General features: G+C 39.2%; 2 protein-coding genes across 5 annotated transcripts in view; both read right to left on the bottom strand.

Moving 5' to 3' along the window:
- WDR19 (WD repeat domain 19) overlaps positions 1-7,061 on the bottom strand; it is a 49,605-nt gene extending 42,544 nt beyond the window's left edge. The window contains exons 1-5 of the mRNA XM_059818094.1: positions 6,969-7,061; positions 6,819-6,884; positions 3,831-3,956; positions 1,111-1,226; positions 418-533 (exon numbers count right to left, since the gene is read on the bottom strand). Coding sequence (XP_059674077.1) covers positions 418-533; positions 1,111-1,226; positions 3,831-3,943 — 345 coding nt within the window. The 5' untranslated portion in view covers positions 3,944-3,956; positions 6,819-6,884; positions 6,969-7,061. The remainder of the gene's footprint in view (positions 1-417; positions 534-1,110; positions 1,227-3,830; positions 3,957-6,818; positions 6,885-6,968) is intronic.
- Positions 7,062-9,138: 2,077 nt separating this feature from the next.
- The window catches only part of KLHL5 (kelch like family member 5), a 64,764-nt gene continuing 61,226 nt past the window's right edge, over positions 9,139-12,676 (bottom strand). For all 4 annotated transcript variants that reach the window (XM_059817385.1, XM_059817386.1, XM_059817387.1 and 1 more), the window contains one exon: positions 9,139-10,706. In XM_059817385.1, the coding sequence (XP_059673368.1) occupies positions 10,650-10,706 (57 nt within the window). In that variant the 3' untranslated portion in view covers positions 9,139-10,649. The remainder of the gene's footprint in view (positions 10,707-12,676) is intronic.

The following is a 12,676-nucleotide window of genomic DNA, read 5'->3' as shown; positions in this document are numbered from 1 at the left end:
CCTTGCACATCAGAGGCAAGATCTTTAACAAATCTAAAGCAAAACCAACACTAAAAGTACTTCCTAAAGACCTTACAAACAGTCATGCGAGAGCTGTCCTGTGCTGCTACAGGGGAATCTAAGACTGCACTCATAGGATGCTCTTGTAACAGATACAGATCAGGATCAAGGATAAGAGAAGCATGTTTAGGCAGGACCACAGCAGAACTGCAGAGACACTAATGTCATAAATCACGTTGCATAACACAGAGGCTCAGATGTTTAGATATGCCCTCATCCTACATAAGTTTCCCAAAGGCTCCTTGTCCTTGAAAGCAGCAGGATTGAAAAGGCATAAGCTCCCATAGGTCCCAGCTTTCTTGGGAACCAGGAGTATTAATGTATGCCTTAAAAACAAATGGGGGTTATAAATACTACCTGTCTTATAGTATCCCCTTCCTGATTGCTTATAGTAATCATTTTGTCTTCACCGCCTAGAGCCAGAAGGTTTTCAGTACTCCAACAACCACAAGTAATCCGCTTAGTGTGCTTACCTGAAAAAGAAAGAAACCTATACAACCCAAATGAACACCACAAAAAAAAACCTGGGATGGAAATATGCTCTATTTGGTCACTCAAACACAGACTGTCAGAATGTGAAACAACTTATCAGAGCGATTACAAATTCAAGAGTAATTTTTCTTTTTTTGAAATCTTCTACTCCCAGATGGAAGTGTTTTGACCTTATAGAAACTTGCATGGCCCCTGTTCTTCCATGTCTTTGCATCAAATTTCTGGGGACTGTGCTATATCCTTAACCTTTCTGCCCAGAGGTACTCTAAGCAAGTAAGAAAAAGTAACTTAGCAACAAGAACAACCACACAAACCCTTTACGAGAAAGACAGCACAAGTTTCCCATGTATCAGGCAGTAAGTATCAGGTGTGTGTATATGTAATTTTAACTTACTATACTATAAAATACTTTGCTAAATACAACAAAATAGCAGGTGCAAGTTGAGTATGAGCACATTTTTGACTTGCATGTTCATATACAGAACTGAAAAGAAATCTAAGTATACTAGCAAAATTGCACTTTCACATGTGCAAGCTTAGTTTCAAACCAATGCATACCAAGAACAGGAATCTTGCGAGAAGTCTGACGGTTATATATAAGCAAGTTTCCCTTTGTTGTTCCAACAGCAAGTAAAGTTCCAACCCGAGACCATAATAAGATAGACATTGCATCCCTAAAATAAAGAAAAAGTTTATTTCGTATAGTAGAGATTCCTTTCATATCCTTACATATAAAAACATTTTGCATATTTGTTTTGAAGTTCTATGAAATCACACAGACCAAGCAGAATTTTTAAATTCAGCAAATGTTCTCTACAACACAGTTTTAAAAAACACTCAAAGATACCATGAAGGCACACGAAATTTTCCAGTCACTTTATGCATTTTTTTTTTTTTTTTTAATTCAATAATCCTATGAATTGAGCCAACTCCAAGTGACTAGGTCTAGGTCTAGTCAAAGTAATAAGAAAGTTAGAAAGAGTCATTTTATCTTGAAGTTTCAGATACAGCAAGACCTATTTTGGTATATGTTTAAGGGTACACAGATAAATACTATACATCACATTTTAAAAAAAAGGCTCTTAAGCAAAACAATTTTAATTGGAATTTTCTAATTAGTGAAGTTATTTCCATCTTTTAAAATTTCACTGTGAGCACGCAATAGCAATTTGAAACAAACTTCAGATATTAATTGACACATGAAATGACCTCCAAGATATATTTGGTTTGCATGTGAGGGGTTGTGTTTGTGCTTTTCTAATTTCAAAAAGAGGAAGATACCAGAAAAGCCTGATTATCACACTGTTTATATGTCTTAGTGATCATTCTGCTTAAGCAGTAACACTCTGACAAAAGAAGGATTAGGCACTTGAATTGATATATACTGTTCTAGCAAGACTGCCTCCAGCAAGCAATTTACCTCAGGTAGAGAGAAAGATCATGAAGGAACTGCAATAACCACATACTCCATTCTGATAAGTAACCTCTATGCTCTTTTTTGCTTGCATACTGGCAAGTTACTCTTCCCCCCAAAATATTTGTTCACACATGAAAAGGAGGTATAATATGGTCTATTCCTTCACACAATGTAATGTCTACATACATCTTCATAAATTGCTTTGATTAAATAAATAGCTATAGTTTAAAACTGACCTATCAAAAACCCCCAAAACTTTACAAAAAAAAATATTTTAATGCCAAAGTTGATGTATTCCACCAGAAAATAAGATTATAAACAATAATCATTAGAACATCTGTGCTAGAAAGGCATATTATTGATAATATGTAATAACTAATAAATAATGACAAAAATGTAATGACTAAGAAATAACTGAGTAATCCACAAATACGTAAATGAGATGCCTATATAATGCTACATATAATTAATTAGACAGTAGGAAGAAGTAATGACTTTAAATTTCTCACTTGTATGTACAATAATTTGCTTGGTTTTAAACTGTTTTCTAACATGTGACTTAACATTCTACCAACAATCAATCTTCAAAACATAACTTCATTAAATCATGTATAGGTTAAGTCATGGTGTATTTTGTGCAAAGTGGCAATTCTTTTACTTTTTCAGGAGTGCAGTAACTTCTATAGAAGTTATTTTTTGTTTCAGTACAGTTTAAGTTCAATTTCAACGTACACATATAGGATACCAGGCTGTAACATATGGAAATATCCCATAATCAAATATCCAATATACCAAATGAATTTCACAAAGCACAAGTGTACATGTTAATGGAAATATAGGATATTTCCATATTCCAGACATGGAGTTTTCAACCTACATCTGGAAAAAACCCCACCCTTATCGAAACCAGCATAACCCCCACTTTTTCCAACTGAACTGAATTTTTTTGATTTAATGGATAAAACACTCACATCTTGGTACCTTTGACTACTTCAAAAAACCCCAAAACAAAACACCAAAACCACCCCTAAAAATACACAAAGTAAATTTAGAAATGAAGGGTTAAATCAGAAGGAGTGTTTGTTTCAACTCAAGTAAATAAAATAGCGGTGGTATCCAAAATTAGCTGTCTCTCTGCTCAGGTGAGTGCCCTAACAAACATGGGACAGATATGTTTCCACTCTTTCCTACAGACAGAATGTTTATGTAGAGTGCAATAGTTTAGTGGAATAGATTCAAAGAAGCTAAAAGTTTAATTGTTAAACCAAGCTTATTCGTTAACCCAACGCTTGACTGTTATGTATCCCTCAGGAGAGTTTTAAGTCTGTGGCCAAATTCAGAAAGGTAGAGACTTGAACCTTAGAGTAGGATCACTTTAGGTATCTCCTCCCATCCTAAACCAGTCTGCTTCATCAATAGCATTTTAGTCCCCTTATACATCTAAGAGGAAAAAATCCTAGCACCACTAAAATACCTTCCCTTACTTTTAAGCTCCCTTTTACTTGTGTGAAACACCTTGGAGAAAGTGTAGCTGATTCATAAACACAAAAAATTCACCCATCCTTGTTGCTACCATGAAGTGGAAACATTGAAGAGAAGCTCTCTGGGGACTTCGGCACTGTTGACAATTAAAAAAGAAACAAAACCCCTACCAACCCCCAAACCCCCACCCACAACAAACACCTCAAAACCAGCAAATCATACCAAAAAGAATTTAACAACAAACAGTAGCGTATCAGTTTAACAGTGTATGTGCTATGAGGACTCCAACAAAAAGATGGTCTTTGCAGTATATCTTCCACACCAACAAGCCACAGTGGTTCAAGTCTTCAAATACACACTTTAAAAAAAACTTTCTTACCTCATGCCACTGTCTACTTGGCTTGTTTTGTTTGTGTTCGCATCCCACAGAAATATGGTACTAGACTTGTCTGTGATTATTGCTAAAGTATCTCCATCCTTATCCCAGTCCATAGCAACACAGTTACTGAAAAAAAAAAAAGACGACTTTCACTAATTATGTTAAACTATGTTTGTAAGTGTACAGAAACAGCCAGAATTATTCAGCTGAAATCCCTGTCCTTCCTTTTCCCTCCCAAGCAAACCCATGACAGATTGCAGATTTATCTGTAAAGTATACTTTTCTAGCAACCACACCATTACTCAAATCTCATCAAAATGACAAGAGGCTGAAAGGAAGGTCATATTAAGAGATTGCTGCCTACATTTTAGTACTTGAAATACTGCCACCTTGATTTTCAAGTGACAGTGAAAATCCCCGTAAGGTTCTATTTTGTTAAAGGCTATTCACTGTTGGGATTATTTTTCTCGTAATTCAACAAGCATAACAAACTTGGACAAGAGACCTATGCAGAAGCAGGAAAAACCTCTACTTATAAATAGTTCCCAGAACGAAGAGGACAGTAGACTTACCCACAAGTCTCTAGCGAATTGGAAACAGTGTTGTTTACAACACATATTTAAAGCACCATATACTGCAGACTAAGAACCTATGCCGTCTGACACCACTCTTTTCTTTCTAGATAAATAAGTTGATAGTTTCAGGTTTAAAAGGTATCTTTATGAAAAAATTCACTCTCACTACCACTCAAATGAAAACTCCTAATGCAAGCGATTTCAAAAGTCCCCTACTGAAACATACATTGCTGTAAACTAGTTCAGTAAACCTTCAGTTCCAGTCTCTCCTATCTTTCTTTTTAAAACCTTAGCAGTTTATTCTAGAGAGTAAGTATGGTCTGTTCCCAAAACACACCCATGAATACTTAACAGCCAACCAGAACATCAAAAGCAGGAATAACAAGGACAAAAAGAAAAAAATAGGGAAAAATGCAGACTGATAAGTAGTAAACAAAACAAATTCTAACAACATAATGGTAAGAAAATGCTTATGACATCAATTATTAGAGCAGAGAATATTTGACATTCTGAACGCTATTCTTATGCAAGGAAAAGTCTAGCAGTTAACAATTGCAGTTGGTTAACAGTTAACCAACAAATAAAGAAGCAAAGTTTGGCCTGAGGGGGAGAACGTCTTTATAAGCACACTTGTTTCTGTTGAAATTGTATATCACAAAAATTGAATTTTATTCTAATATTAATAACTAGAGAGAAATTATTCTTCAATCAAGGCAAAAGGTTGGAAATAAGAATTAAAAAGAACTACCTAGCCTAAGTAGATTTGCTGGCGAGCCTCAGAAAGTCAGTACTATTCAAACTACCATAAGCAGATGTTAATTATTTTGACAAGCCTTTAGGATATGTAGTTATTATACAAGTTTTTTCTCCTCTTTGCCTTGCCATGAGAACACAGCATTATTTTAAAACTGGTTTAGATGTTATATGTTTCCTTGAAGGAAAGGCTCACATCTGTTCATCAATAAGGTAGTGCTATCAGTGTCCATCAGTCAGGTAGACTTCCCTTCACACCACCCTCACCAACCCACACGACAGTAGAGGATCCCCAGTCCAACACAAGCTCTTCTCAGAGTTCGCCACTGATTCCACACAGCTTTCTTCACTTTTGGCAGTTTGCTGGAGAGAATGAGCATTTATCACACACTGTGCAAAATACAGCGCGGAATGAGGTGGGCCATGGATACTACCAAGCAAAAGACCCTGACACAGCCAGCCCACATTATAAACGGCACCTAACCGGAACAGGATTTTGAAACAAGACAGCAAGATACGATGGTCAGTAAGATACAAGCGAGTCTGGTAAAGGCAATGAGAATTGCATCTCTTGGTTTGGTGCAAGGTTGCAACTACCATGAACTGCAAAACCTGGATTTCTAGAGAGTTCCTGGGGAGCTAAGTGGTTCTGGCTCATATCTACCAATGATATGGGGATATGTATGTAAGTGATATTCTAGAAATGAAAGTTAGACTTCTAGATTAGAGGGTTCAGATTTAAAGCTTTAGTGGGAGTTTTGTCTTGACTAAGGGCTCCACCTTAATCAAAATGACTCAGGTTGTTAGAAATAAAATAAAAAAATCAGGAATTTGCATGAATACTTAAGCTAAGAGCCGGTAGAATACTAAAAATAAATGAGTATACAAATGAAACTATTGCTGCATCAGGTAGTAATAGTGCCCAATAAAAGTAGATTTATAGACCAAAATAGTATGACGACCTGATGTCACAGTGTTTGCACCTAGGGAGGTCTCCTCTGGGCCATATCTAGCCTGTTCCTATGGACTGATTGCCTTTTAGCAGTTAGACTGCATCTTCCAAAGTACACCACTTTTTAAATTTCACCTGAAAGGAATCCAGTTCATACACTCCAACACCACTCTCTGATATGAACCAAAATGCGAAAAGCAGGAAAAACAGTGAGATTCACTTCAGAAGTACACTCTCGATCTAAAGTAAAAATGCCGATGTATACATTATGCCAGTGACATAAGCAAAAGCACTAAACCAAAAGGAGTAAGGCTATAATAAGAAATTACTAGAAAACTGACAGTAGCAAGAATGCAGTCACCATCAGCATGACGTGGATATATCGTATACAACCTCCCTATGTTCATTCTTAATATTATAGATCTTTTTCTAACATTTTAATGAAGTAGATTGAGTTTATTACTAATAAGGAGTGCTTTGGGTAGGAGAATATATTTTTCTGACTATCTTTGATAGCTTACTATGAGTTTAGCTTTTACTTCTCAGATTCCATACGTGCTCATCAGTTTGTCTTCTCTTCCAGGTAAGTTCACCAGAGATAGTATCTCTTCCTACAAAGTTCTCGCATTATATAAGCACCTCACCAGAAGGGAAGCATTTTTAAAGAAAACAACAAAGAAAATAATTTAACCCCATCTTAGTACCTACCCTGGTAAGCTGATTTCATTTCTCTTCTGACCATGGCGATCAAAAATTTTCACAGCACGATCACCTCTAAAAAAGATTAGCATATAGAATAATTCCCTTTCTTCATCAGTGATTTTGATGGACAAATGCAATAAATATTTGTAATCTTACCCTGTTACAGCAAGGAAATTTCCCAAAGTTTTCTGCCAAGCAAACTGCACAGGGGAACCAGACCAAGTTTTTTCTAATAGGCTGAATACTTGCTGGGAGACAAAGAAAAGTGGGAAATTACGTATCTTAAAATCATAAGCATATAACAATAAACAACTTTCTAACATGTTAGCATCTGTGAGTACTGTGGAGGAAAAAAAAACAACCTTCAAACACAACTGGGTGATTCTAATGCACCAAAGTATCAAAATTCCACAGAAAAATCTTTTCGTTTATGCTGGAAAAATTGAAGTTTCTGGGGCTAGGTGTCTGCATTGAGAACTACTATGACTCTATCACAACTATGATTTTTTCTCTTACAGAGTTACTGGAATAAAAAAAACCTGCACAAGACACTCCCCTTCATGTCCAAAACCCAGAACGTTCAGTTCTCTAAATTTCACGGAAAAGTCTGGGACCAGAAAGCACCCTTAGTATGTAAAACACAGAAGACTCAACATCTACGCTTTTAAAGGTATGTAACTATTTTGTCCACTCTGAGTTGTTGGGTCTTAAAAGCTAAGACCTCAAAGCTACTCAACTGTAAAAAGCAATTCTGCCTTCCAACTAAGAAAGTTTCTCAAATTCCTTTTCCTTGCACACTACCTTCACTGCTTTTTCTATAACTTGGGTGTAAGATAAAGCCCACAAGTTTGTTTCACAGCTTGCTATCATGACTTTTTCCCTCCCACGTCATCAGATAAACGCCAACATCTGGTGTCCACCAAATGCCCGGCAGGCTTACTCCAGTCTTTGCCAAAGGTCCCCCATTCCTTCTTTTGGGTGAATGTAAACCGAGGCATTCTTCACATCGAATTTGCATTTTACTCACAAAAAGTATAAGATTATAAGCACCACATGCCACAAGCACAAAGAACATCTGACAATTATGTTTGATTTTGAAAAAAAATTAATAAGATCTGTAATAAACCAACGATAAAGAAAAATCATTATGGGAGTGCAGGCAAGCTCCAGCTCTTCATGTTCTCACTGTACAGTAATGCATAAACTAAAACCCCCTGATAGGTTTGGGGTGGAAACTTTCCTTTTGGCCCAATCATTTAACCGTTGCCTGAGGAGGGTTTCTCGCACCTCGCTCCGCTGCCCGGGCCACCATTAATGCACCGCGACACGGCGGCGGGAAACGTTACAGAGGAGGCACGAGAGCCGCCGCCCGGCGGTAACGGCTTCGGGCGACGCAGCGCCTCAGGCAACTGTCGCGGGAAGAACCAGCCTGGCCGAAGTCTGAGCCTCCCGCGGCCCCTTCCCGGGAGCCAGCGGCTGGGCGGGCGGTGCCAGCGGCCTTGTCTCCCCTGAGGAAGCCCCGTCCGCGGCGCCAGGCTCCCGCTTGCTGGAGGGCGGCAGGAGCGGGCGGTTCCCGCCGGGCCCCCCTCCACTCCCCAGGCCGCAAGCATCGCGCGCCTGGTGGCGGGCCTCGCTCCACACCCCCGACCCGGACCGTGCAGCGCGAAGCGGCATCCACGGCCCGCCCTCGACGCCGCCGCCGCCCCGGGGCTGAGGCTTTCCGGCGGCGCCCCCCCACCCACGCATACGGCGGCCGAAGAGACTCACCTTCATCGCGCCCACCACTCGCTGCGCAGCGCCCCCCTGCGCATGCGCTCCCCCCACCCCGGGCCGATCAGCGAGCCAGAGCCCGCCCGCCCACGGCGTCGCCGTCACCCCGGAGACGGAGAAGGCAGAGGAAGGCCAGAGCCCTCAGCGCTGGAGGGCGGGGCCCCGCCCCGCACCCAATGGAGAGACGCGCCCGAGCCGCCGGGCCGCAACAGGCCCCTCCTTCCGTCGGCGGACCCAGGCCGGGGCGGACCCAGGCCGGGGCGGACCCAGGCCGGGGCGGACCCAGGCCGGGGCGGACCCAGGCCGGGGCGGACCCAGGCCGGGGCGGACCCAGGCCGGGGCGCTGTGTCACGCCATCGTCCCCAGGGAAGACGCGTGCCGCAGTGCCGACTTGTAGTGAAGTAGGGAAAAGAAAAGATAGCTTTTCTAAAAGAAGTCCAACAAGAGGAGCGGTAAAAATAACATTTCTTAATGAGACCTGTTAAGTGGCGGAGGCGGGTACACAAAATGGACCGTACGCTAGAGAAAAAAGGCGCTAACCCAACAACACTGAATTTAACTTGAGCTGTATTCAGTTGCAAATAGTGCAGGTTTCATCGCAAAGGTTCACTGCTTAGTAATTTCTTTTAAAACAATAAATAGTTCACTGAGAGCATTAACACATTTAAAATTACAAATGTACAAATACTTTGGGTATCAGACACTTCAAACTTTTGAAAAACATTCAATGAGCTCACATCTTCCCATTTTCCATTACAAACACATATTACCTACTGTTTTGAAAACATAAGAAACAAGGCACAGAAAAGCAAATACAAAAAGACTTTCTGAGAACATTCAGACCATCCAAAGCAATTCTGTGTAACAGGATAGGGCTCGAGAAAGACAAATTACAAAGTATCTGAAAAAATTAGGTAACTGTTAAATAAGGTAACTAATTTGATACAATCCTGCGAGGCACGCAACTCTCCTGTAAGACGCTGAACATGCTTAAATGGTGGCAGTTAAGCATCTTGCAGGATTGGGCCCTTTAGATTTTGAAGTAACCTTACTGGAAAGACAGACAATTGTTTCACTTCATCTTACAAAATTATACTTTTCAAATTAGTGCAAAGCCTCATGTAAAAATGTAATTAGTCTAGATGTAATGGAATGCTTCAAAAATTTCAAAGTGCAAATATTAAACTTAAATGGGTTAACTTTTACTCACACTTTAGAATTCTTCCAATAACACATGCTTATAGATTTTTTCCTTAAAAATAGCAAAGTAAATATAAGAACCAAAGTAGAGAAAAAGGTATGATGTTCTGCATCTCACATAAAAACCTTGAAAATCCCAAAAGGACACTGGATGTCAAAAATCTCCATCAGAAATTATTAAATAGCAGATTTCTGTTAGCATAATAAGACAATATTTAAAATAAGGCTTTGGTTAAATAAAAAGTTTGCTAAACTAGGAATGATGATAAAAGTGCAAAAGATTCACCAAATACACAACTTCATTTCCAAGGCAGGCATTATGCCTGCCATTTACAATGGTTTGCATTGGTTTGTCAGCCTGCATTGTAATAGCTCAAATACCTATAGCCAAACATGTTGATTATAGGCAAATTAAATATATGGGGTCCAATCCTGTAACTTGTTTCACCCAGAAAGAGACTCAATTATATCAGTGAAAGTGTATCTATTTATAGCATCATTCCTCTGCATGTTTGGAGGATCGAGGCCCTGGATCTGTAACATTTGATTATTATAGTGAGTTCACTAATGAGTTTACTAATTTCTTAGCACTTCCTAAACAGAAGTCCTCTGCTGGCAACTGGCTGGTTGCAGCTGACTTTGCTACAAATAGAATTCTTGTAACATGTGGGTAACAAAGATGATTTTTTAAAAAGTGCTTAATATTGGTCCGTAAGAAGAACATGTACATGCCAGCTTGAGACCAAACGCTTTGCCGTGGTGGATATCCTGCACCTTGTGTTTATTGGTGCACTGGTAGTTTGCTTGAGAAAAAAAGACATCATCTGAGTCTATGGAGGAGAATGTCACCTTCATAGAGAAAATAATTTACAATTTTACAGTCACAACACATGCTCCAGCTCTTCCTAAGCACAATGGTGCAACCTGTAAAAAAAAAAAAAAATTCCATGAGATAAATGCAGTCAGCTTTAAGTTATTTTTTTTCCCCTAAAACTGACAGTGTTTAGTTAATGTTTGTAATAATAGTTGCACAGCTGCAACAGAGTGGCAATATCTCCCACACTCTGTTGATGTGACTTAGAACAGCAGATCAGTCCAAAACTTGGATAAAAACCCACAGAAAAGGTGAAGGTATTTTGTGTGATAGAGTGAAACACTTTGAAAGCAACAGCAAATGTCAAGAATACGAAACAATTCTTGTTGACAATTTCAGTTACTTGGTATTACAGGAAAAAGAATCCTTTGTTATGATACAAACTGGACACCTGAGCTAGACAGTCTGACAACTGAGTAGTAATTGGCAAAACGATGCATTTTTCTCTCAAACAGAAAATGCCAAACATGACACCAGCAACCTCTCCTTTTTGCTTGAATATTTGATAAAATCCTGTTAAGAGTTCTTGAAATCAGAATAATTTCCCAGTCTCTATTTTTTTTTGTAAACAGAAGTTACTTGTGGCAAGACACTTTTCTGCTGAAACTCTGTTGGACTTGAGAAGAGGAAGGTAGTTTCTAACACTCACCTTAGCTTCCCCTTTTAAACTTCATAGTATTGGAGTGTGTGTGAATAGCACACTAAGTGCTACCGAGATTATCTTGAAAACAAAAAAGGGTGTTTATGCCAACTCCCCTATTTCTTTTTTTCCCCAGGAACAACAGACTTATTTTGAGCTGTCTGTGGCTCTGACAAACTTCACTTGAGAAAATTCCACTACCCTCTTTTGAGTTGTGCATGGATGAAGTGGTGGCAGACTGCTGACATAACAAGAGAGAAGGGAGGTACACAGACACTTCCAAATTCCTCTAGGAAGGGTTCAAAACTGTCCTATATACTGGGATCATGGGATTCAGTGAGATACAGAGGGTCAAGGCTAAGGATACAAAGGTATATACAGATGGTCACCACCCAGACATCATGCAAGATTCATTTAAATGCAACGGTGAGAAGCACTGTTTCTCTCCCCTGGTACACTTTTTTTTTCTTTAGCAGGACAAATAATGCCATGCGTTATCATTACCAGTACGGCCACTGAAGGCCCCAAGCTCTGATGAGCTTCCTAGATGACTTGTTTTAAGATCTTGCAGCAGTATGAAGTGGGGGGAAATGGACAGCTCAGTCTTCTGTGTTACAAAGATTTTGATAGCGAGCAGTTCAGTTCTTTTTTGAATTAGCAATTTGGGGCTGTTACTAGGACAGCATATTCAAGAAGTCAGAATTCAGCTGCCTAAATACTGGTGTCTAATGCTGTTCTAGATGACCTTGGACATTCATCCTGGCCTGTAACTGGACTCCAGAAGGGCCCTAGTTTCCTATAGATTCTGTGCTGTATCTGCCAGCCTTCTGTGGATGTAGACACTTTAGGGTATCTCACATGGCAGTAGATACCAAAGGAACAGCCTGCCCAGGGTGCCTTTGTGTGCACTCTTCCCACAGAAAGGCGCATTCCTGGAGCTATAAAAAAGTAAAAGTAACCAAGCTTTGAATTGCCAGTAACGGTTTCTGACATGAATTGAACATTTTGGGGTTTTTTTTGTTTTTTTTTTTTTTTTTTTTGTTTTTTGTTTTGTTTGTTTGTTTTGGTTTGGGTTTTTTGTTTTTTTTTTTTGTTTTTTTTTTTTTTTTTTTTTAGTTGGGTGAAGAGAAATGGGAAAAGGCTTCCTGGAAGTTGCACACACTGTACATAGCATTCATATCAGGAATGGATTATTTATAAAAAGATGACCAAAACCTTGAAGAAATTGATAAACATGCTGAGACACACATTAGAGCTAAAACTAATCTACATTTATCATTTATCTTCACAATAGGAAGTCATGTAAACAGAACTCTTTATGACAATTTGGGGAACATGTCAATACATTTTATTAACAGTAGTTGAAATTGTCAAAGAAAA

Source organism: Gavia stellata, chromosome 5, assembly GCF_030936135.1.
Source record: "Gavia stellata isolate bGavSte3 chromosome 5, bGavSte3.hap2, whole genome shotgun sequence".
Lineage (NCBI taxonomy): Eukaryota > Metazoa > Chordata > Aves > Gaviiformes > Gaviidae > Gavia > Gavia stellata.
This window is presented reverse-complemented; position numbering and strand designations above follow the sequence as displayed.